At 36.4% G+C, this 24,134-nt stretch overlaps 1 protein-coding gene across 5 annotated transcripts in view; it reads right to left on the bottom strand.

Moving 5' to 3' along the window:
- Positions 1-3,345: 3,345 nt before the first annotated feature.
- The window catches only part of LOC121370532 (alkaline ceramidase 3-like), a 33,435-nt gene continuing 12,646 nt past the window's right edge, over positions 3,346-24,134 (bottom strand). The window contains exons 5-13 of one of the 5 annotated variants that reach the window (XR_005957694.1): positions 22,658-22,739; positions 21,137-21,172; positions 18,745-18,800; positions 17,537-17,638; positions 16,152-16,256; positions 14,987-15,032; positions 13,867-14,180; positions 5,221-5,353; positions 3,346-4,131 (exon numbers count right to left, since the gene is read on the bottom strand). Coding sequence is in view for 1 of the 5 variants with exons in the window: in XM_041495836.1 (XP_041351770.1) it covers positions 14,103-14,180; positions 14,987-15,032; positions 16,152-16,256; positions 17,537-17,638; positions 18,745-18,800; positions 21,137-21,172; positions 22,658-22,739 (505 nt within the window). In the remaining 4 variants the exon portion in view is untranslated. Of the gene's footprint in view, positions 4,132-5,220; positions 5,354-8,682; positions 9,413-11,921; positions 12,157-13,512; positions 14,181-14,986; positions 15,033-16,151; positions 16,257-17,536; positions 17,639-18,744; positions 18,801-21,136; positions 21,173-22,657; positions 22,740-24,134 lie in introns of those variants that run through there. The other 4 variants (XR_005957693.1, XR_005957695.1, XR_005957697.1 and 1 more) reach the window with 4 other exon arrangements.

Below are 24,134 nucleotides of genomic sequence, written 5' to 3'. Positions count from 1 at the left end.
TATGTGCCTTACATTCATGATTGTAACCAAGGTTTAATCAGACGCGTCTGCAGGAGGGTTCGGGTTCGTATCCCCAACCCCCCTGGTCAAGCATATTGTCTTTTTCAATATATTTTCCGGGACAACAAATTTTGACACACACCCCCCCCCCCCCCCCCCCTCCTAGAAACTTCGCTCACCAGTCTAGAACCCCTCCTGCATATATTCCAGCACACGCACCTGTTAATGTATTCGGTATATGATTTTTTTTTTTCAAGCATTCCACGTTCAAGAATAAAATCAAACAATACTATCAAGTCTCATCCCTTTGAAAAGTGATTTGTGTTTGCACATCGTTATCTTGTGTTACACAGTTCTATGCAGACTTGTTTATTCCAGTCGCGACTGACGCAAATTGAATATAATTATAAGCCAGGGGTTCTCTTAAGGTTTCTCTTTTTTTTCAAAATTAACTTTTTCCCTTTCATCTATATCTCTTTCTTTTCTCTTTCTAAGTCTAATGTAAGATAAATTTTTTTAGCTTCCACCTTTTAATTTTGGCATGTAAATGATGAATGGTATTTACTATTTATTATTATTATTATTATTATTGCTGCTGCTGTTGCTTTTAAAAGAAAGAAAGAAAGAAGTAATCTTGGAACCTCTGCTTATATAAATTGTGATAATTTCGGGTTTCACCTTTAATATCTCTAAGACGTTGTCACAACTACTATAGTATGTTTCAATAATAGCTATAATTAAACAGGCGCATGTGCAGTTGGGAGGGAGGGGGTGTTGGGGTGGGAGTCGTCGTCAGCAAATTGTTTGTGGTTTTTTCCGGGAGAAGTATTCCCATAGAAACTTCAATCGCCAAAGCATGGACCCCACCCCTGCCTTCACAATTTCCTACACTGATGAGACGTTAAGTATTCTGTATATCCCGTTACACCTTTAACATAATAGGCACGGCGGAGCAAGGGGGACTGGGTTCTAGCCCCCCCCCTCCACACACACACACACACACACACACTAATTCTGCATCACAAATATTATTGGTAGTAAATCTTAAGGCAGAGATGAATTTGACTTGTAGAATGCAGAAACTTGCATTTCAGGACATCTAGTTTTTAAAAGTTTACGGGGAACATACCCCCGAACCCCCTAGAAACTTTGCTTTACGCCCTCGATCTGTCGGCGCACCGCCCCCCCCACCCCCCCATGTCTACTTTCTTCCGCCGTGCCTTCATAATAAAAGGTAATTTTCTTAGTGTATCATTGAAACATATTTTATTTTCCCATCAAGGCCTCCAACAGCAAACACAGCCAGTACTGATGTTCATCTATTCTCACTGGATAAAAAGTAAATACAGACAAACGGTGAGAATGTTTGATCGTACGCCCATTGTTATTTGCGCAAACAGGGTGTGTTACGCATTTATGACGATCATGTCTCGATCTGAGACTGGGGTCTTGGTATTAATCGCAGTTCGAAAGGCGGCAGCACGCATCATGCATTGATCCCGCATGTGTTTTACATCTGTGATGGCAGAAACTGTTTGTTTTATGGACCAAGAGTTCCGGGGTGTTTTTAGTCTGTAACTGTTGTATTATAACATCTGCTGTCCTAGAAGGAACTTTGTATAGCATGTAAGCTATTCAACGATACAGGCTATACATTATATACGAAAGCATCAAAAGTTGTACAGTATATTTATTTGTATGTTTATGGAATTATCAACACTCATTCCCAGTTCACCTCTCACCCCAGCCCCCCCCCCCCCCCAACAAAAAAAAACAAACAAACTACAACATAAACAAAACCTAACAAGACAATTCAAACAACCAAAACTGGGAAAAAAATGATGGATGGATGGACAAACATATTTGATTGATTGGTGGATAAATGAACAGAGATCGATTAATCGACGGATGGACGTTAGATGGACCATTGGATGGATGAACGGATGGACCAACGGAGGTCGGTAGGTAAATAAATGGATATATGGATGGATGGATACACGCATAGGTATATAGATCACTAGACATACAGGCTGCTTGAGTTTTTAACAAGAAATTACACTTTTATATTTTATGATTAAATTTGTCTAGACAAGTCTATCGTGGAAAGTATCGTCGAAGTTTAGGTCCAACCGTCTCTTTTCGTTGCGGGTGACAAACTGCAGACACCACGATTAGCATTTAAATGTCGGCAAATAAACACGGTCGTGTTTTTTCTCCTGTCAGTTTGTTGTGTTAGCTTTAATTTATTTAGAGTCCTGGCCTAGACAAGTGTCATTTTTGTAAAAAAAAAAATTGCCTATTCGCACAGATAAACATATCTATAGGAAAAAGGGTGCATGGATAGATCAATTATAGATAAATCAATATGGACTGTCGGATTTTTTTTCCCTCTGTGAATACACTATTAACATGTTTTATTATATGGGTGGGGCGACTATACACAAACGAGAGAGAGAGAGAGAGAGAGAGAGAGAGAGAGAGAGAGAGAGAGAGAGAGAGAGAGAGAGAGAGAGAGAGAGAGAGAGAGAGTAATTAGCCTATAATCATTATTTGTACATACTATGTAACAGCAACTTTTATTATTTCCGTTTTATATCAGTATTAATAATAGGAGTCACAAATTACAATAACGTAGACTAAAGTGTTGTGAGCATTTTGCGCTACTCAGTCTTTGTTAGAATTTTGTAACAGTGGAAGAAAGGAAGAAGGAAAAAAGTTAATAATAAGGTAGTTCATTTTAAAATAAACCTCGGCATTAGCGCAGATTCCGAGGTTTATTTTAAATGAACTAATAAGGAAGACATGCGAAGGAAAAACCATATTTATAGATGTACCAACGGACAACACCATACTATAAAATTACCCGTCAAAGGAATGTATATTTATGGGGTCCTTATTTTGAGAGGAAAGAAGGAAATATTTTATTTAACGACTCACTCAACACATTTTATATGCACCATCCCACAGACAGGATAGTACATACAAAGGCCTTTGTTACACCGGTTGTGGAGCACTGGCTGGAGCGAGAAATAGCCTAATGGGTCCACCGATGGGGATCGATCCTAGACCAACCGCGCATCAAGCAAACGTTTTACCACTGGGCTACATCCTGGCCCTTATTTTGAGAGATTATTGTTATCAATATAGACACAAATCATTAGGGGGCGTGGGTGGAGACTCATTTATGGGGATAAACAAAAGTGATGTCCCTGAGCCTGGTCATTATTATTTTATAGTCGACACACAACCTGAATGACTATATATACTATTTACCAATGTTTGCTTTTAACTGAACAAACAAACTAACATACCATAGAATATAAAATAAATAAGAACAAATTGTGATTTCGTGACTACAAATATTTTAATAAATTCTTAGCACCACCAGGGATTTTTTGTGTGTTTTTTTAAAGTAACATACTTCATGGCATACTTCTGTATTGAAGATACAAAAAGTGCAGACATTACATAAAAATAAACAGTTCCAATAATTAATAACATTATTCAACACACATCACAATGCGTAGTTATGTACAATACATAGATATATTAATATTTAATATCCAACAACCAAACATTTTGCACAAAATAAAAACTACAACAATTATGTAAATGGAATTCAAAATGCCAAGAGGCAAAACAGTGTGAACCAAAATTACAAGGCTGCACCTATTCTCAACTAATTAGTGGAGGGGTGGGAGAAGAGGCTCAGGGTGCAGTTTAAAAAAATAAAATAATAAAAATAATAATAATAATAATAATTTAAAAAATCAGTACACAGGTATGTAGGATCCTCTCCAGTTAAAACTAAAAGTGAACTTCTACAATTGTTTGATGACTGACAACTGCACCCCTCCCCCACCCACCATCCTCTCTGTTAAGTATGACCCTGAACTGGATACATATGCCTGTTAAAGTAAACCCTTATATTGAACCTGATAATAAAAGAAGTCCCCCCTCCTCCCAGTATTTTATTGTAAGAAAAACTGTCAAATGTCTGACAGACGACCATATGGAGAATTGTGGAAGTTTAATGTAAGAGGCTGGAACTGTCAAATGTCTGACAGACGACCATATGGAGAATTGTGGAAGTTTAATGTAAGAGGCTGGAGCTTGCGACAGAATACATATCTGAAACAGAAAAAATAAATAGAAAAATGTATATATTTTTAAAGAGAAAACACAAGAAATTGTGGAAGTTTAATTCCACAATTGCGAAGAACCATATCTGACAGAAAAAATGGAGGCAAAATTATACCCACAAAAATTGTACATACATAGGCACCACACACATGGAGGCACTTATACCCACAAACATACATACATAGGCATGCACATGTATACCCGTACATATGCACATACAGAGGTACACATAGTGACTATCCTTTCTATGAAGGGTTACATACATGTAAGCTACTAATTTAAATAATAATTAGCACCATGTGTTGTTAAAATCTGCACCATTCCTAGAGAATCCCTTGCTACTAATTGGAAAATGTAGGTTTCCTTTCTGAGAATATACGTCAAAATTACCAAATGTTTGACATCCAATAGTTGATGATTAATAAATCAATATGCTCTAGTAGTGTCGTTAAACAAATAAATGCATATACCGAATGGTATGTTTGGAGGGGGTAGGGGTTGGGGTTATTAATAAGGTAACTGCTCTACCAATGTGGGTGCTAGATTTATTTACAGTATTATGGGTCAAATGTTACTAAAGCAATGTTTAAAAGTCATTAGTGATAAAAACGTGCAAGGGGGCAGGACGTAACCCAGGGGTAAAGCGCTCGCTTGATGCACGGTCGGTCTAGGATCAATCCCTGTAAGTGGGCCCATTGGGCTATTTCTCGTCCCAGCCAGTGCATCACGAATGGTACATTAAAGGCTGTGGTATGTGCAATCCTGTCTATGGGACAGTGCATATAAAAGATCCCTGGCTACTAATGGAAAAATGTAGCGGGTTTCCTCTCTAAGACTAAATTTATATGTCTGAATTACCAAATGCTTAACATCCAATAACTGATGATTAATAAATCAATGTGCTCTAGTGGTGTCGTTTAAAAAAAAAAGAGCTAAAATTACATGACACTAGCATGGAAGGAAGGAAATGTTTTATTTAACAACACACTCAACACATTTTATTTAGTTATATGGAACACTAGCAAGGAAGTATGAAATGTTTACTGACCCCTAATTACTTATGTTGAGTATACATACCATTATACACACATGCACGTTATACAGGCAGAAAAGCTGTTTTGCATCAGAGAGAACATGAATTATTCCTGATGAAATTCTATCTCAATACATGACTTTCACTCCTCTTGCATTGTTTAAAAAGATCAAGCAGCTGTCAGTTGTAATAAAAAATACATTCATGAAATATGTAACAAACACTAGCTGACCTAATATTTATGAATACTAAAAAGGCGGTATTATAATAAAGCTATGTATTATACTGTTTGATCATCCTAGAGAACCACAACATACCCTATACAAGTGAAGTAAAATATTTATGAATACTAAAAAGGTGGTACTATAATGAAACTATATATTATATTGTTTGATCATTCTAGAGAACCACAACATACCTTATACAAGTTAAAATATTTATGAATACTAAAAAGATCATCCTAGAGAACCACAACATACCCTATACAAGTGAAGTAAAATATTTATGAATACTAAAAAGGCGGTATTATAATAAAGCTATGTATTGTATTGTTTGATCATCCTAGAGAACCACAACATACCTTATACAAGTGAAGTAAAATATTTATGAATACTAAAAAGGCGGTATTATAATAAAGCTATGTATTATACTGTTTGATCATCCTAGAGAACCACAACATACCCTATACAAGTGAAGTAAAATATTTATGAATACTAAAAAGGTGGTATTATAATGAAACTATATATTATATTGTTTGATCATTCTAGAGAACCACAACATACCTTATACAAGTGAAGTAAAATATTTATGAATACTAAAAAGGCGGTATTATAATAAAGCTATGTATTGTATTGTTTGATCATCCTAGAGAACCACAACATACCCTATACAAGTGAAGTAAAATATTTATGAATACTAAAAAGGCGGTATTATAATAAAGCTATGTATTGTATTGTTTGATCATCCTAGAGAACCACAACATACCCTATACAAGTGAAGTAAAATATTGGAGCATTTTAGGATACTCAAGTATCACAACATGGGTGCCATTCAACAATTACGTAATGCAAAATTTGTCATTTTATATACCACCTTCCCCCATGTAACATTCGATAGCATATTCAATTGGGATAGCATAATCGAGTGCAGTGGTATACTCAATAGATAGCATACTCGAGTGCTGTAACACATTACAGTAGCACCATACTTGAGTGTGGTAGTTTATTAAAGTTTGGCAAGATACTCTGTGGTTCTTAAACTATGGACCTCTACTCCAACCCCATTTTCAAGGACTTCACAAGAACATTTGAAGGAGGCTTCCAACTGGTTAATGAAAACTGATGGCATGAAGAAGTTACTATGTGAAGTGGGGGTGGGGTGGGGGTGGGGCTGGGCAAGGTATTAGGTTGGAGTAAATGGCAAACATGATTTAAGAACATCTAGATGGAGAAACAAGGGCCTGTGCTTTGAATAAAACTTTAAGACACAAATCTCTAAAGACTTCACAGACATAAAATGTGTAAGAAATTGCCATGTCAAACAGTCAGACCCCTGCTAAAGTCTAATTGCTGAGCCTCAAAGTAGCACATGGATGAACACAGCATCAGTGGCGTCGTGGTTAAGCCATCGGACTACATGCTGGTAGGTACAGGGTTCGCAGCTCCAACCCAGAGCGAGTTTTTAAGGCCCCAATGGGTAGGTGTAAGGCTACTACACCCTCTTCTCTCTCGCAAACCACTAACCAACTAACAACTAACACACCGTCTTGAACAGACAGCCCAGATAGCTGAGGTGTGTGCCCAGGACAGTGTGCTTGAACCTTAATTGGATATAAGCATGCAAATAAGTTTGAAATGAAATGAAATAGGGTTGAACACTTCGAATACCAATCCAGGTATCTGAGGTGGCCAATTGGCAATCACAGCAATATGCATAATAACATCATCATGACTGATGACAAGCTATAGTGCTAGGCAGGTGCAGTGCTGGGCCCCTTAGCTTCAAAAGGGCCCGTTCATGCTACTGGTGGTCAATCTTACATACAAACACTCAGACTCGTCTAGATTTTCAAATTTTATAAGCATCAGGCCTGGTGCTTATAAAACTTTTAGTCTAGACTCAAGACTTTTAATAGTCTGAGACACTAATGTTATGACAACGCCATACAAATTGTATGCGTGTGATGTCATTAGAGATTTGAGTCTGGACTCTTTAAAAGTTTTATAAGCATTGGCCCAGGCCTGGCCTGGTGCTTATACAACTTTTAAAGTCTTAGACTTGAGACTCTAATACGAGTCTGAGACACTAATGTTATGAGAATGCCATACAAATTGTATGCGTGTGACGTCATTGGAGATTCTAGAGACTCTTAAAAATGTTATAAGCACTGGCCCAGGCTAGGTCAAGGGCACATAATAATTGACTTATACATTTATTACTTTTCAAGAAAACAATAAGCACCACCTGAATAAATATCTCAGGTAAGTACATGTATACAGACTTCTAGTTCAAACCGTCAATACTGGCTGTCGACACATTCAAAAACACTTTATGACATTTTTGAAACCACTGAGATTTTCGCAGAACTGATGGAAGGAAATAAGGGAAGACGTAAATTGTAACAGCAAATATTAACTGCAACCAAAACCTTCATTCATAGTGTCAGGAAGTTAACTGTTATTGGTAGTCCACCCCACAGTACTGACCTTCAATCCCACATCATGTCTCTGTATTTTATACACACATACCGGTAACGTCTCTAGTAGTGACTTTAAAATTTGGTCTTAAATACTGTGCATTCCCTTATTTCATTCTATCAGTATATATTATGCAAAGTAGATTCTAAAACAACCAAAACATCCTCCTCTTTTAGAGAGTGCCTCTAGTTGTTGCAAGTCAAGGGTAGTCTTTTAACAACTATAATTTATTTTATAACATTCATTGTAAATACTTTCAAATTGGTAACTGAAAATACATTGTTGAATTTCAAGACAAACATTGTGTAGAAATATTGTAAAGTCATTCTTTCTGCATTACTCTGGCTTGGTGACAGTCAGTATTTGAGTAGCTGGTGCTAAGGATGCTGATGATCATGAATGGTGAAGCTGATGATCAGTGGTCTTGATGATGATCGTGAATGGTCACAGCAACAATGGTAAGGATCATGATGGTGGTGAGGATCATGATGTTAATGATGATGGCAATTGGTTAATGGTGAGGACAATGATCATGATGGTTATTCTGAATAATGGTTCTTTTTTGAGAAGCTGGTGTTAAGGACAATGATAATAGTGAATGGCAAAGAGTGGTGATCAATGAATGGTGAAGAGTGGTGATCTGTGAATGGTCATGATGATGATTGCTAGCCGGTGATGATAACCATGAATGGTGAAGATCAGTGAATACTCATAATGATGTCAGTTGATGAGTGATGGTTAGTGAATGATGATGATTTATTTGCGTAGCCGTCGATAACAACGATTATGATCATGAATTGTAAAGAGTAGTATCAAAAGGTGAGTTTATTGACCCCAGACACAAGGATGGTAGTGTCAGGGTTGGGGGGCCCTGATTTCACTACCTTACATCCATGTTATAAGTACATATGAACATTATACATGTATATATATATATATATAGTATAGTGTAATTAGAATCAATATAATAATATTAATAAGCATGAATACATGAAAACATGGAGTTCACTAATATGTGGGGTTAACAGTGAAGATAGAGATAGAGGAAAGATTTAAAGGGAATGGTAAAGGGAAAAATAGAAGGTAAGGAAGGAAGAAGGAAAGAAAGAGTGAATTAAATACTTTAATTTCGAAAGAGAAAACATATTTGTATTGAAATACCTCTAGAACATTGTATTGCTATGTCTTGTTTCTAGGTATCTGGACCAAGGTGCCCAAAATTCTTCACATTCTTGAAATTGACATTTTTGAGAAGTAGATATTTTTCAATTTCTATTTTCTTTTAATTTATTTTAAAAAGCATATATGTTAGGTCCATGTTTCTGCATTTTAGAATCTATATATATAGTATTTAACATTGATAATGAGCCAATTAATAAATACCATCTAGCTTTTTTTCCTCTTTATGATTCAAAACAAGAATGTCTGTTTATCAAGTTGTGTATATTCACCTTTGTCCTGAATCCATCGTTCAATTTCCTTCCATAAAAGAAAGACTTTAGAGCAGTCATAGAACAAATGCTCCAATGTTTCTGGTTGTCTATGAAAAAAATCGCAAATATTTGATTCTATGTATTTTGTTTTATATAAAAACGTCTTTTGGTGATCAAAAGTTAGTTTGTTTTGTTTAACAATACCACTAGAGCACACTGATTAATTAATCATCGGCTATTGGATGTTAAACATTTGCTCATTCTGACAGTCATCAGAGGAAACCCACATTTTTCCTAATGCAGAAAGGGATCTTTTATGTTCACTTTTCCAGACAGGAAAGCACATACCACGACCTTTGACCAGTTGCGGTTCACTGGTTGGAACTAGAAAAAACACAATCAGTTGAATGGATCCACCGAGGTGGTTCGATTCAGTGTCGCGAGCACTCAACCAACTGAGCTAAATCCTATCTAGTGAATGGTGCATGGCGATGATGATTACAGTGAATGAAGATGCTTATTTGTGTAGCTGTTGATAAGAATGATGATGACCATGAATGGTGAAGAGTGGCGATCAGTGAATGGTGAAGAGTGATTATCAGTGAATAGTTTTCGATGATGGCATCAGTTAACAGTTAGAACACAATGGTGATGACAGTAATGATCAATGATTGGTGACGATGATGGTTGTAGTGAATTGATCAATGTGAATTATGAAATGGAAGATAAATGGTGGAAAATTGGCATCTTAGTATTGAACTGAATTTATTTCATAATAATCCGCAATATATTTGAATATTGATATCAAGTTATATATAGTCTAACTGATATACAAAGAGATGCAATGTGTTTGTAGTAGTTGGGATTTGTCTTTAAACATGTTTGAAATGACTTCCCAGTTAGCGTTTTGTTTCTTTCAGATACCGACTTGCGACACTTCTCATTTTGGAGTGGAAAACATTTTTGATCAATCAAGAAATAAATGTACATGTATCTCATAAACTAGGGTCAGTGGCTTTAAAAACCCCATCCTGTTTTATTCCTTTGTAACATAATGGTGGATGCCAAATTTTGATTACATCATATATACATTCAAGGTGGTTTTCTTTGTTGGGGTTTTTTGTTGTATTTTTTGCATAGTCATGTCCAAACATTATGCTATCACAAATAAAGAGAAGTCACATACCTACAGTCAAGTCAAAATTGACGACATGGCATGTGCACATTTATATTTAGTCTGAGGTTCTTAAACAAGTTATTTTCAGAAATTTGGAGAACGATGGTGTGTTTTCGCCCAACAAGGCTTAAAATTGACTTTGTGGAATGGGAAGCAATCTCTGCTTCTGATACTTTAATCTGAAAGCAAATGATACAAACTGAGCACTTCTTGACCACTTGTACAGGCAAAAACTTTACTTTCTTTTGATATTGGTCATCCTAATATAGACATACTTGGCACTCATTTCTTTATCTAAATAACTGTTCAATGCTTTAAGATGGAAAGTAAAACCTGCTTGTGACACAGAATATCAGAAAACACAATGGGCTGAATTTACAAACTCTGTTTGTCTTAAATGCATGTTAACTACAATTCTTAAACACCAGTTTTAAGAAAAACAGGCTGCATAAATTCAGCCCATTGTCTATTTAGAGTGACAATTGCCTCTTGCTCCATGCTAATTTCGAGCCTTGCCAAGCACTGTGAAAGTCTGGTTTTGCACAAACCATTTTTTTAATATTCACATTAACATCAGGACACCATATGCATGGTTGTAATAGGTTACCATGTTGTTTTGGTGTAACCCAAATTTACTCCCTTCGAGGTCTGCTTTCTGACCACTGATGACACACATTTCAAACAAGGCTACACTGATGAAGTTAACTTTTGACAGCAGGTTTAATATTACATGAACATACTAGTCCTGTACAAATACTGTCCTGCAGTAAGAAATAAAGTTTGTTTTGTTTAACGACACCACCAGAGCACACTGATTTATTAATCATCGGCTATTAGATGTCAAACTTTGGTCATTTTGACAGTGTCACAGGGAGGAAACCTGCCACATTTTTCCTAATGTAGCGAGGGATGTGTTCTGCAGTAAATGTGACTTCCAGAGACACTGTATGATGATTTCTAAGAAATGACAGTGTCACAGGGAGGAAACCTGCCACATTTTTCCTTATGTAGCAAGGGATATGTTCTGCAGTAAATGTGACTTCCAGAGACACTGTATAATGATTTCCAAGAAATGACAAAGGAGAAGGAAGGATGGAATGTTTTATTTTATGACCAGTGGTAAAGCTCTCACTTGATGCGTGGTTGGTCTGGGATCGATTTCGTTCCAGCCAGTGCACCACAACTGGTATATCAAAGGCTATGGTATGTACTATCCTGCCTGTAGGATGGTGTACATAAAAGATCCCTTGCCACTTGCTAAAAATGTAGCTGCTTTCCTCTCTAAGACTAAATGTCAAAATTACCAAATGTTTGACATCCAATAACCGATGATTAATAAGCAGTGTGCTCTAGTGGTGTCGTTAAACAAAACTATTTAATGACCCATTCAAATCCTTTTAATTACGGTTATATGGCATCGGACATATGGCTAAGGACCACATAGATAATGAGAGAATGAATGAATGTTTAACAACATCCCAGCACAAATATACACATCGGCTATTGGGTGTCAAACAAACGTAAATATATGAAGTTAATGACAGAGGAAACCCACTGCTGCCACACAACTGACTTCTCTTCCAGTAGGCAGCAAGGGATGTTTTATATGCACCATCCCACAGACAAGATAGTATACATATCATGGCCTTTGTTACACCAGTTGTGGAGCACTGGCTGAAACGAAAAATAGTCCAAGGAAGGAAAGAAATGTTTTATTTAACGATGCACTCAACACATTTTATTTATGATTATATGGTGTCAGACATATGGTTACGGACAACACAGATATTGAGAGAGGAAACCCACTGTCGCCACTTCATAGGCTACTCTTTTCGATTAGCAACAAGGGATCTTTTATATGCACCATCCCAGAGAGAGGATAGCACATATCACGACCTTTGATATACCAGTCGTGGTGCACTGGCTGGAACAAGAAATAGCCAAATGGGCCTACCGACAGGGATCGATCTCAGACCGACTGTGCATCAGGTGAGTGCTTTACCACTGGGCTACATCCTGCCCCCACAAAGCTGATGTGACACATGCTCCAAAAGTTAAATCTGTGAGTGTTTAGAGGAGTAAACATTTTTCATTTATTGCACTTCATGGCCGATAAGCATACAGAAATAAAATATTATTTTCAAAATTTTGATTCCGAAATTTCTGATTTGACTAATCTATACTGATGGAAAGAAATAAGGGAACACATCAATTTGTAGACCATATTTAATTCACTACTAGCGTAGTAATGTCTGTATTCCATACCAAGTTGTAATGTGGGACTGAATGTCTGTAGTGTTGAATATGCTGCCTATATGTTCCCAGTCAACTTCTAACAATATCAATTGATTTTTGATGCAGTCATTATTTCTTGTTGCTATCTGTGTGATCCTTTATTTCTTTCCATCAGTATATTTAGTGTTATGATTTAGAAATATTTCACTAAATACTGTAAAACGGGTATTATTTGCGAATGTGTAATTTTTGCGTTTTTAATTTTAGCCACGAAAATTACACTTATGCAAATAATAAAATCCATTAGAACAAAAAACAAACAAAAGAAAAAAACAGTTTACCAATTGTGGCATGCTGTTCTGCATCATAGTCTATATTCACCGTGTTTTTGTTTAAGATTTGTAGAAATGTTTAATTTATCAACGGCATCACTGGCAGCCTGTGTCGAATGAACTTCTTCGATCGTTAAACATGTTGAAGGGACAGGTAAACCAACTGTTTCAGGTTTGTTCGCGCTTTTTTTAGCCACTGCAAAATTGAACCTGGCATAACGCTGTTTTTGTGAAGAATGATAAATGTAGTTGATTTTTGGAACAGACATTCTTACTAGTATTGTTAAGCTGTCAATAAACATTTAGAAATTAGTATAATGAGCCATTTTTAATTGGCCAATCAAAATAAGGGACACAAATGGTTTTGTAAACTTCCGGAAAAACGTCATCGACAAGTGACAAAAACAAAAGAGGTGAGACGTTTTTAACAACCAGTGTTTAAACATTAAAACAAGATTACTAGTACAAGTGTTTGTCTTTATTTCACACTTTCTGGAGAGTTGATTGAACCACATCCTGGATTAATTTCATTAATTGTACACACAGTGTGGTAGCCGCTGGACATGTGGCTGTAGCACTTAGCGGAGTCGTTCAGAAAGGGATAATATTACGTATACCTCTGTTGACCACTCTAGTGTCGATTTAATGTTATGTACCAAAGTATAGTTTTGTACGTTAGTAAATTAAAAAACAAAAACCATGACACCGCGAAAATTAAAAACCGCGAACTGCCTGCATTTTTGATATTGCGAAAATTTACTGCCGCGAATAATACCTGTTTTACAGTATTTACTCGTTTAAGCACCTACAAACTGACCTTTTTGAGCATTCACCTCTTCTACTTCTTCCTTTTCTCAGAAATCACTTTTACAGTGAATTAGAACATTACATTTTATTTCCTAAATCACATTTCCTAAAGGACAGCGTTTGTTTTACACATGTGCTATAATGTACCTTTCCATGGAATGTTTTACGTAAATTACGTAAGAGGCAAGTTTCTTTAAAAAACATTTAATTATTATTAATTTTTAATTAAAAGCTGACATCAGAAGACTAGGATGAAGGTGTGGGGCAGAATCTTCCAGTAGCACGAGTTGTGATCGTCACGTATGGGTAGACACGCCAAAAGAACTGAAATGAAAACAAGCATTCTGTGAGTACTGCTAAAGAAAAACATGTCCCCCTACCAGGCACAACAATTTTTTCTTATCTCCTAAGTTCAAGGGTCATAATTCTGTGAAAAAATGGGTAAATCACCATGAGAGTCAAGCTTGATCTGTAACTGTACATGATAAGGTAATACACACAAATTTCAGCTCAATATTCTGAGGCATTGCTAAAACAATATGTGTGGGACAGACAGGCAGAAAGACAGACAGAAATGGAGATGAAACCTATAGTCCCCTCCATTTGGACCATTAGGGAACTAAAAATAAAACAAATTACGTTACCGCTATGTACATCACATTGTGTAAAATGTAAGTGGCTGTGTCATACATAATTCATCACATTAGTTAAAAAACTGCTGTATTTAATTTCTATCATTAGATAACCGATCATGCCACTGGTTATTTATAATGATTATTGTTTTGGAGAACAGAAACAAAAACAAAAAAAATCTTCTTTTAAAAAGACTGTCCTGAGTTTCCTACTATAGTTCAGATGTTTTCAACTACCAGAGACTTTTTAATGACTACAATTACGTACCAAACACATTGGAGAGAGAGAGAGAGAGAGAGAGAGAGAGAGAGAGAGAGAGAGAGAGAGAGAGAGAGAGAGAGAGAGAGAGAGAGAGAGAGACAGACAGACAGACAGACATAGAAAGAGAAAGACAGACATACAAAGAGAAAGACATGAGAGAGACATAGAGAAAGAGAGACACAAGAGAGGGAGAGACAGAGACAGAGACACAGAGAGATCGTTGGATAAACACTCACCTTTATTTTTGGATTTCTCCTCAAAAACAAGTATCTAGTGTGTGTTCTAAAACAAAAGAAAGGAAACCGATGTTTGTTAAGTGAAACTCCAGAACTTTACTTTTTTGTCTACAGGTAAAAACTAATTTTAGTTCCATCACCTGGTTTCACATGACCAAACTAACACACATTTCACAACAGCAGATTGTTTTGGTTGAGGTTTTTTCTTTAAATGGCCACTTTACTTTAAATATTTGTGTTTTGTGGTGAGAAATACCTGGGAATTTTGTTTTCAGCTAGTATTTTCCTTTGACAACAATGGTGGAAAGTCGTGATCATTTTGAGGAATTGATAGCTGAATATACCGGCCTCGGTGGCGTAGTGGTTAGGCCATCGGTCTACAGGCTGGTAGGTACTGGGTTCGGATCCCAGTCGAGGCATGGGATTTTTAATCCAGATACCAACTCCAAACCCTGAGTGAGTGCTCCGCAAGGCTCAATGGGTAGGTGTAAACCACTTGCACCGACCAGTGATCCATAACTGGTTCAACAAAGGCCATGGTTTGTGCTATCCTGCCTGTGGGAAGCGCAAATAAAAGATCCCTTGCTGCCTGTCGTAAAAGAGTAGCCTATGTGGCGACAGCGGGTTTCCTCTAAAAAACTGTGTGGTCCTTGACCATATGTCTGACGCTATATAACTGTAAATAAAATGTGTTGAGTGCGTCGTTAAATAAAACACTCTTTCTTTTTTGATAGCTGAATATGACAGATAATTGGATAATACATTTGCCCATTGTACCAAAGAATATTAGAAAATATTGGGATATGAATCACAGTTCATTAAAAAAAAAAAAAATATAGTCAATAAAACACAGTTATTGGGAATAATAAAACCACTAGACATCTGACCACAATTATACATAAGTAAATGCGACTTTTATCATTTTTGGGGACATAATTGTAAACAGCATTAACAACCCTAGAATGTCATGAAAATTAGAAAAGCTCATAAATACCCTTTCACATATTATGAACATTATTTTGTTTAATAACATAATGTTCAAGTGAAAATATGTGAGCAAAAGTTGAAAAACGTGTACCCTCTCAACATGGGTTTTTTTTGGTCAAAAATTAAATTAAAATCCATTAGTCAGAAGGTTAACATCACGTCAATGTGAATAGCTTACAGAAATAACAAGGATAAGTAGGTTCCAGAACCAGCTAAGACATGCCACCAAGCATGCAGCTCTGTGATGGGACCCAAGGGACCAAGCACATCATGACGTAAATGCCTGGAAAAAACAACAAAAACAAAATCTTTTAAAGGGACATTCCTGAGTTTACTGCATTGCAAAATGTTTCCCACTAATAAAATACGTCTACGATTAAACTTACATGTTAAATATATTTTCTTGTTTAGAATATCAGTGTCTGTATATTCAATGTGTTTCTGATTGTCGTAATATTTGTAGAAAAGCCCAAACTGGATTTTGTCTGAACAAATAATTTTGTACATACAAAAAAGTTTTTTAGGAAATAAAATGACATTTAACCTAGTACAAATATTAAAACAATCAGAAACACATTTAATATACAGTCACTAATATTTTATGCAGAAAAATATATTGGATATGTAATGACAATCGTTAAAAAGTCTCTGCTAGTTGATAACATCTTAAAAACTGCAGCAAACACAGGAATGTCCCTTTAAGCATTTCAATTTTATACTGCTACCTTTTGCTTAACAATATGCCATTTCCAGCAAACCACAGTCCTGGAAATAATATTTTTGGCCATGCCTGTCACTAAATCAAAGGCTACTGAAGTAATGTTACCGTTATATTTTAATAATAATGGATTATTATATATGATTACACCATACAATGAAACCCCTCTAAGTGGATACCCATGGGCCCAAGCTGTGTTTGTCCGTTATCGCCCGAGTTGATATTACAGATTTCAGTGTGATCATCTCATTTTAGAGGAACAATTTACAGTAAATAAACACATTGAGACTAGCTTATTCACCTAGTGTTCAGTTTAGCAGAATTTCTGTCCCACACTCGACCACTGGCCATGCCAGAGATTGGGTGTGGGAGAGACGTGCCTGAACCTTAATTGGATAGAGGCACGTTAACAGAGTTACAGTTTAGCAGAATAAACAAAAATCATGATGTTAATTTTTTTAGCCATTTGAAACATATCGGCCAATTACAGATTCTCCAAGGTCAAAAGGTGGTGTCAGTAAGCTTGCTCTGGTCTATTAATAGACACAACGAAAACTTTCCCCTTTACTAACCAGGCAATCTTAATGACGGTTTACTGTTAGGTCTATGTAAATATGTGCATACTGCAAGATATGGTCTAAAAGGAAGAAAAAGAAGAGGTTAATTACTATCATGTGACCGGAGCTGGAAGATTTTAGCCATTTCATTGGCTGTTGGGATGTTCAGACAAGTCTAATGGAGTAAAACGGAAATTCTGTAGGTCAGAGGTCAGAGGTCAGATATTAGAGATGAAAAGAAATAAAGAATTAGTAAAGTTTTATTTTTAAAAATATTACAGAACATACGTGAGATATCCACAGAATTTGTTATCTATGTTCCACAGGAAGAAACCGAAGAAATAGGTCAATCCAGAAATTATATACATAGGTAAATTGTGTTGACAGGTTCTGAAAACAAAACGAAGAAAACTATATATCCCACTAGATTAGAAACAAGCATACATGTACACACAGCAAATAAATTATGCCATCAGCATGAGTGAATGAATGAATTAATGAATGAATGAATGAATGAATGCACGGAAGTGGGTGTTCCCCACTTGTGAACACAAGTAAATTTGTCTCACTCTATATATGAACAAAGATAAAACTGTGGCTTTTGCCTCAACCCCCATTAGAGGCTGTATCCCCCCCTGCTCCAGATATCGTTCCTATGGTAGTTTGACACACAATAGCTGATATATTTTTCGTACTGGGGTGTTGTTAAACATTCATTCATTCATTCGATCCTACAGGCCTGAAATAGCCGTATGGCAGAAGAGTCACATAATGTGCAGTGAGCTACAGGATCAATCAACCAGTGCCTCACAACTTGCACATCAAAAGCTGTGGTATGGGCTGTCCTGTCTGTGGGAAAAGACCTCCACTGCTATAGGCAGAAGTAATGTATGTGGTGACAGTGGGTTTCCTGTTTCACAAACTGTACCATGTATCATAATAATTAATGGACAGCACTGGCATAGCCAGAGGAGGGCCACGCCCTTCCCACTCATACTTCTCTTTGTCCCCCACTACCTTTCATGTTATCCTGTTGGCCCATAACATGACTTATAGAAAGTGTAATTGCCCACCCCACCCCCATAATATTTTGTTTTTCATGCCACAGCAGGGGTTGTAGAATTTTTATAAAATCCACTAACCATGGGATCAGTAATTAAAAGTATTTACCAGCTACTATTAAAAATCCACTAGCCCATTAAATACAATTTTACTAATAGTAATAATCAGATATGTCACCTAAAGAGGGAGATAGAGCTTAAAAACACTTTAAGATTAGGGAGGTAGGAGTGGGGCCAGGATATTTATATTTACAAAATAGACTTAAATGCAGCATTTAACAACTTTTTTTCACTAGCCGTCGGGCATGGTAATAGTAATTACTGACTAGCCCAACACTGAATATCACTAGCCACGGGAGTGGGGCTACCATAATCTAGAAGCCCTGCATAGTTTTAAAAATCCCTGTCCCTTTTTGTATAACACTTTGTACTTACAATATCGTTTTCACTCCATATACAAGAATAGCAAACACCATAAGAGCATATGCAACCTGAAACACAAAAGACAAAGACGTTAAGAACACTGTTCCTGTCCTGGACGGAGGAACCGGCTGAGGCTGACACCTGTGCCCAGGACAGGCGTGCGCTACAACAGCTTGCTCTGAATGTGCACGTTAAACTCTTTGACCTGACCTGACAGAACACTGTGTGTATATCATAACTGAATAATTCCAATGTTAACACTGTATTTCATAACTGAATAATTCCAGTGTTAACACAGACCTGTCAACCTTTAGTCAAGAGAAAGCAGGAGGTGTGTGTTGAAAAAGCAGGAGATTTTTTAAATTCACACAATTTAACCCAAAATCGCAAGGTTTAAAAAAAAACATTATTACAATAAGTTATATGAATACTTTATAATGTCATATATACTTCTAGATCTTGGCATTAAAAAAAAATAAAAAAAATAATATATTTTTTGTTTTTTGTTTTTTTTTAAGTTTAAATATTATGATTTAAAACATATTTAAAAAAAATAAATATTTTATCCAACAATGCTAAGAACATGAACAAGAATTTTTTTTTTTAATTAGTACATTTACGGTATTACACTTAAAGCCTTACAGGTTGCGTTACATTATCATTTGTGGTTAGTGTACCCAAGTACCAAAAACAAATTTATATAAATCTTATAAATTAATATTCAGTTTTTACTATAATGAGGAAGGGTGGCGTGGTACTTATTTAAAATCATTATAATGACGCAATAAACATTGTATTTTCATTAATCATAAGTAAAACCTCATTACGGACATCGTGTGAAATATACCGGAATTATACCCATTTCCGTGAGTAACTTTATGTCAATGTCAAACACATTTTTTAATTGTACAAAAATAATTTCTTGAAGTGTACCCTTATAACCAACATTTTACCGCACAAACATACAAAATTAACTGACACAAGTATGTTTATACAGCTAATTGGTCTTTTCGTTGTCTTGCTGTGACATGTGATTTTAACATGCATCGTGTGTATCATTGTCAACTCGGGAGTCGGGCAGTTCAGATTCGTCATAGTTGCATTATGTAATCCAGTGGGAAGACATTTTACAATTCAGAGGTGTTATTAGAACTAAATTGGATAGTTTTTTTTTTTTTTATATGGCAACACTGAATGTCAATACACAGCCTGTTGAATTAGCGGCAACACGCTTCGTAGCCATTACGACGACAACAAACATTATAATAACACGTCATTTTATAAACTCCATGTGCTTTTTTAACAATATAAATAGGCTATCCCACAATTCTCACTTCGGCAAAGGTTAAACAGTCGGGGACAATTCGGCCTGTTATATTCTCGGAAACCGAAAGTAGTCGACATTTTCCGAATGAGAAAAAAAAGGCAGAGTTACTTCCCTTCTGTTATTTTGACAAAAGAGGATCGATTTTTTTTTTATGCTTACAAAAATGTCATTTAACAGGAGAAACTGTCTCCCGCACAGGTAAAAGGAGATTTGATCAAATACCGGGAGACTCCCGCGGAATCCGGGAGGGTTGACAGGTCTGTGTTAACACTGTATTATAAAATGTGAAAAATTATTAATGGCAACCTTGTATTTTGAGACAGTACAAGGTATCAAAATTAATTAGGCATTCATAGGTTTTATACTTCCAAGAACATTAAAAAATTGCGACCTGACCTATTACTGATAATGTGATAATGTGAGTTAAATAACGCATAACTGAGTGCACACTTTGGTTAAAAAAGAATTTTTTTTAATGAATTTTTACTTTGCAACCAGAAACAATTTGCTTCAATCCAGGAGACATATATTACAGTGTTTATGTTCAACACTGGGAATTGGTCAAATACTGGTCTCCAGCAATATGGTGTGTAAGTATGTGAATACATGTGGGCAACCAGGACTATAATGTGAAACCTTCCCCATCCGCCAAAGTTATATGTATTTACTCTTCCGAGTATCATATAGAGGATACCCCCCCCCCCCCCACAAGACACGAGAGGGTATTCTTTTTATCATCCATTATCATTCTTTTATTTTGCGACAATTGTATACAATGTCAGTGATATGGATTGAATGTCACTATATTTGGCAGCAGTAGAGTCGTTAACTAGCAGAACGACAGTGGCGTGATGTCACTAATGATAGGTTTAGCGCTGAAACATACACAGTGATGTAACAAAAGAAGTGATGTCTCCTAGGAGAATACTGCAGAAGATATCGCAAATTATAGTGCCAGCGATATCTCCTACAAAAGCTTTTCATGGACGATAAGAGCGAATATAACCTGCTCAGGTATACAGTGTATTTATTGAGTAAGCAAGCTATACACACACATGTAATGTGAAAGAAACAAACCTGATGAAATATTGGATTCTGATTTATTAAGTATCCCTGCAAAATAAAACACATTTAATGGTAATGTAACAAAGATAATTATCATTGCAAGAACTATAAATCATCTAGCAATGGAAATTTAGTATAAATATCAATAGTACAAATAACAATAGTAAAGTAAATACCTGACAATGATGACAATGTCACTGCTGATTGCAGATCAATTTTACAGCAACCTTTTTAGATAGTTCTGGTGATTGCCATTACAAATAGCATTTTGATAAAGTGGTAGATTTTTGTTGTCAACAGACAGTGCCAGATGTTTATATAAGCCACAAGTCACATTACCATTTTTGATTGATACAAAACCGCAAAGAGTTTATTATATGTATTTGTAAAATTAATGCATGTATATTAATGAAGAAAATATTTTCACATGCAGATTAGTGATAAGATGCAGATAGCAACTTCAGAACTATATTTCTCTACTTTTCTTCAAGTTTATAATGAAGTGAAACCCCTCTAATCTGGAAACAAGTAAAAAGTCTGGTTTTAAGGGGTATTTAGTTTAGAGAGTTAAAGTTTGTTTTGTTTAATGACACCACTAGAGCATATTGATTTATTGAATCATTGGCTATTGGATGTCAAACATTTCGTAATGTTGACAGTCTTAGAGAGGAAATACACTACATTTTTCCATTAGTAGCAAGGGATCTTTTATATGCACCATCCCACTGCACTAGGCCCGTGCTTATAAAACTTAAAGTCTAGACTTTAATAAAGTCCAGACTTTAACGTAATGCTATTTGAATGGCGTTGCCATGACGTTAAAGTCTAGACTTTAAAGTTTATAAGCATGGGGCCTGGTTGGAACGAGAAACAATCAAATGGGCCCAGCGACAGGGATTGATCCCAAACCGACCGTGCATCAAGTGAGTGCTTTACCACTGGGCTACGTCCCACCCCCTAGTTTTGAGAGGTTCTGTTCTGTACTGCTATTTAAAAAGGGACCATGAAAGATATCTGGTTTCGAGGAATTCCTCTTTACAGAGGGTCTGGTATTGTGAGGTTCTGTACTGCTATTTAAAAAGGGACCATGAAAGATATCTGGTTTCGAGGAATTCCTCTTTACAGAGGGTCTGGTATAGAGAGGTTTCACTGTGTATATGCTACCTATTCTATTACACAATAAATCTGCCTTTGAATGCGATTGCAAGTAAGATCTAAATAAAATCAAAGAATGGGAGGAAAACAAAAGTTGATCACCTATTCTAAATGATTAAATATTAAAAATACACTAGACATTGCAGCTTTAAAATAATATCTCCGAAACAATAATGTTAAGAATAACTGATTTGTGATACAACGTATTGGAATCTGTTGTTTTCCAACACACCCCAAAACCACCATAAACTAATAAATAAATAAGCTGCCATTATAATTATATTTACCAAACCCACAGCTCCTAAACAATAAATCATGCAAGTCCCCCACCCGTTTGTGCTTTTTAGAAATTCCCTCGGTATAAAACAGTCTACTTACCACTGTGACGATGCTGCAGTAAATAAAGAGGCCTAACATTAGTGGCTTGTACACCCTGTTAGGTGGACTCGATAACGTGGCACTGAAAACAAAGCAAGGTTTCTGTAATGACAAACACAATACAATTTTGTCTGGGGTGTGATGTACATTATAGTTAATTAATGCTAGAGTGTTTGACTAAGGTGCAATGGGTCATAGGACTCCTGACGTCTTAATTTTAATTTTGTAAAATTGATGTGAAATAGCCAAGTGGTAGAAGGAAATGTTTTATTTAATGACACACTCAACACATTTCATTTATGGTTATATGGACCGCACAGATATTGAAGGAAGGAAATCTTTTATTTAACGACACACTCAACACTTTTCATTTACGGTTATATGGCATCGGAAATATGGTTACGGACCACACAGATATTGAGGGAGGAAACCTGCTGTCACCACTTCATGGGCTACTCTTTTCAATTAGCAGCAAAGGATCTTTTATATGCACCATCCCACAGATAGGGTAGTACTTACCAGGGCCTTTGATATACCAGTCATGGTGCACAGGCTGGAACGAGAAATAGCCCAATGGGCCCACCGACGGGGATCGATCCCAGACCGACCACACATTGAGCGAGCACCTTACCACTGGGCTACGTCCTGCTGTATAAAAGTTACTGCTGATGGTAAAACTCCTCAATGACAGCAAAATTAATATATTTGCAGGGTTTCTGCCAGAGGGTAAAACAGGTATGGTGCTATACCCAATTTGTTTTGTAGATTTTTATTTTTTTAAAGCGGCAGTACCCGGAATATTTTTATTATTTAAGCATATAGAACAGAAAATCCAATTACGTTTGGTGCATACATGACGCCACACTCCGCATTGGTTTCACTACACTGGCTTATCCAGGTCAAAAACAAAGCCAGTATTTTGAAAGTGGGGCACTTTTGACGGGCTCGTATCAATCTCGGTTTTCATTGGCTTATCACAAGTATAGAATTCCCCAACAAGAGATCACATGAGATTTCGCAATTTTGGAACAAATTTAACTGTCTTGATTGAGGGGTCGTCTCATATCTCAAAAACATATTTATATCAATAGAGGTATGGTACAACGCCTTTCCAGGGGTCGGTGGGTGGGGGATTTGCCTTGAAATTTTGACAGTGGCCAGCTGTTGGCATACACGTTATATGTAAGGGGGTGTTACTAATTACGTAACGCTCTAGGGGTAGAGGAAGAGGGTACTGTGTTCGATTTACGTAACATTTTCTTCTTGGGGGAGGCTCCCCAAACCCCATGTTGACTGCGGTTGCATTCAATACTATAGCGCCATACTCAAAAATGTCTTTCTGGGAGAAACACTGATTTGGTGTATATTATCTGCCAGTATTTAACGTCTACATGCAACAAAATAACCTTTCAGTCATATTTATTTGCTGCAAAAGTCACCTTTTAAAGACTCAAAATTGCTGTCAGCATGTGGGCCA

The sequence above is a fragment of the Gigantopelta aegis genome, chromosome 1 (genome assembly GCF_016097555.1).
Source record: "Gigantopelta aegis isolate Gae_Host chromosome 1, Gae_host_genome, whole genome shotgun sequence".
In the NCBI taxonomy this organism is placed as follows: Eukaryota; Metazoa; Mollusca; class Gastropoda; order Neomphalida; family Peltospiridae; genus Gigantopelta; species Gigantopelta aegis.
This window is presented reverse-complemented; position numbering and strand designations above follow the sequence as displayed.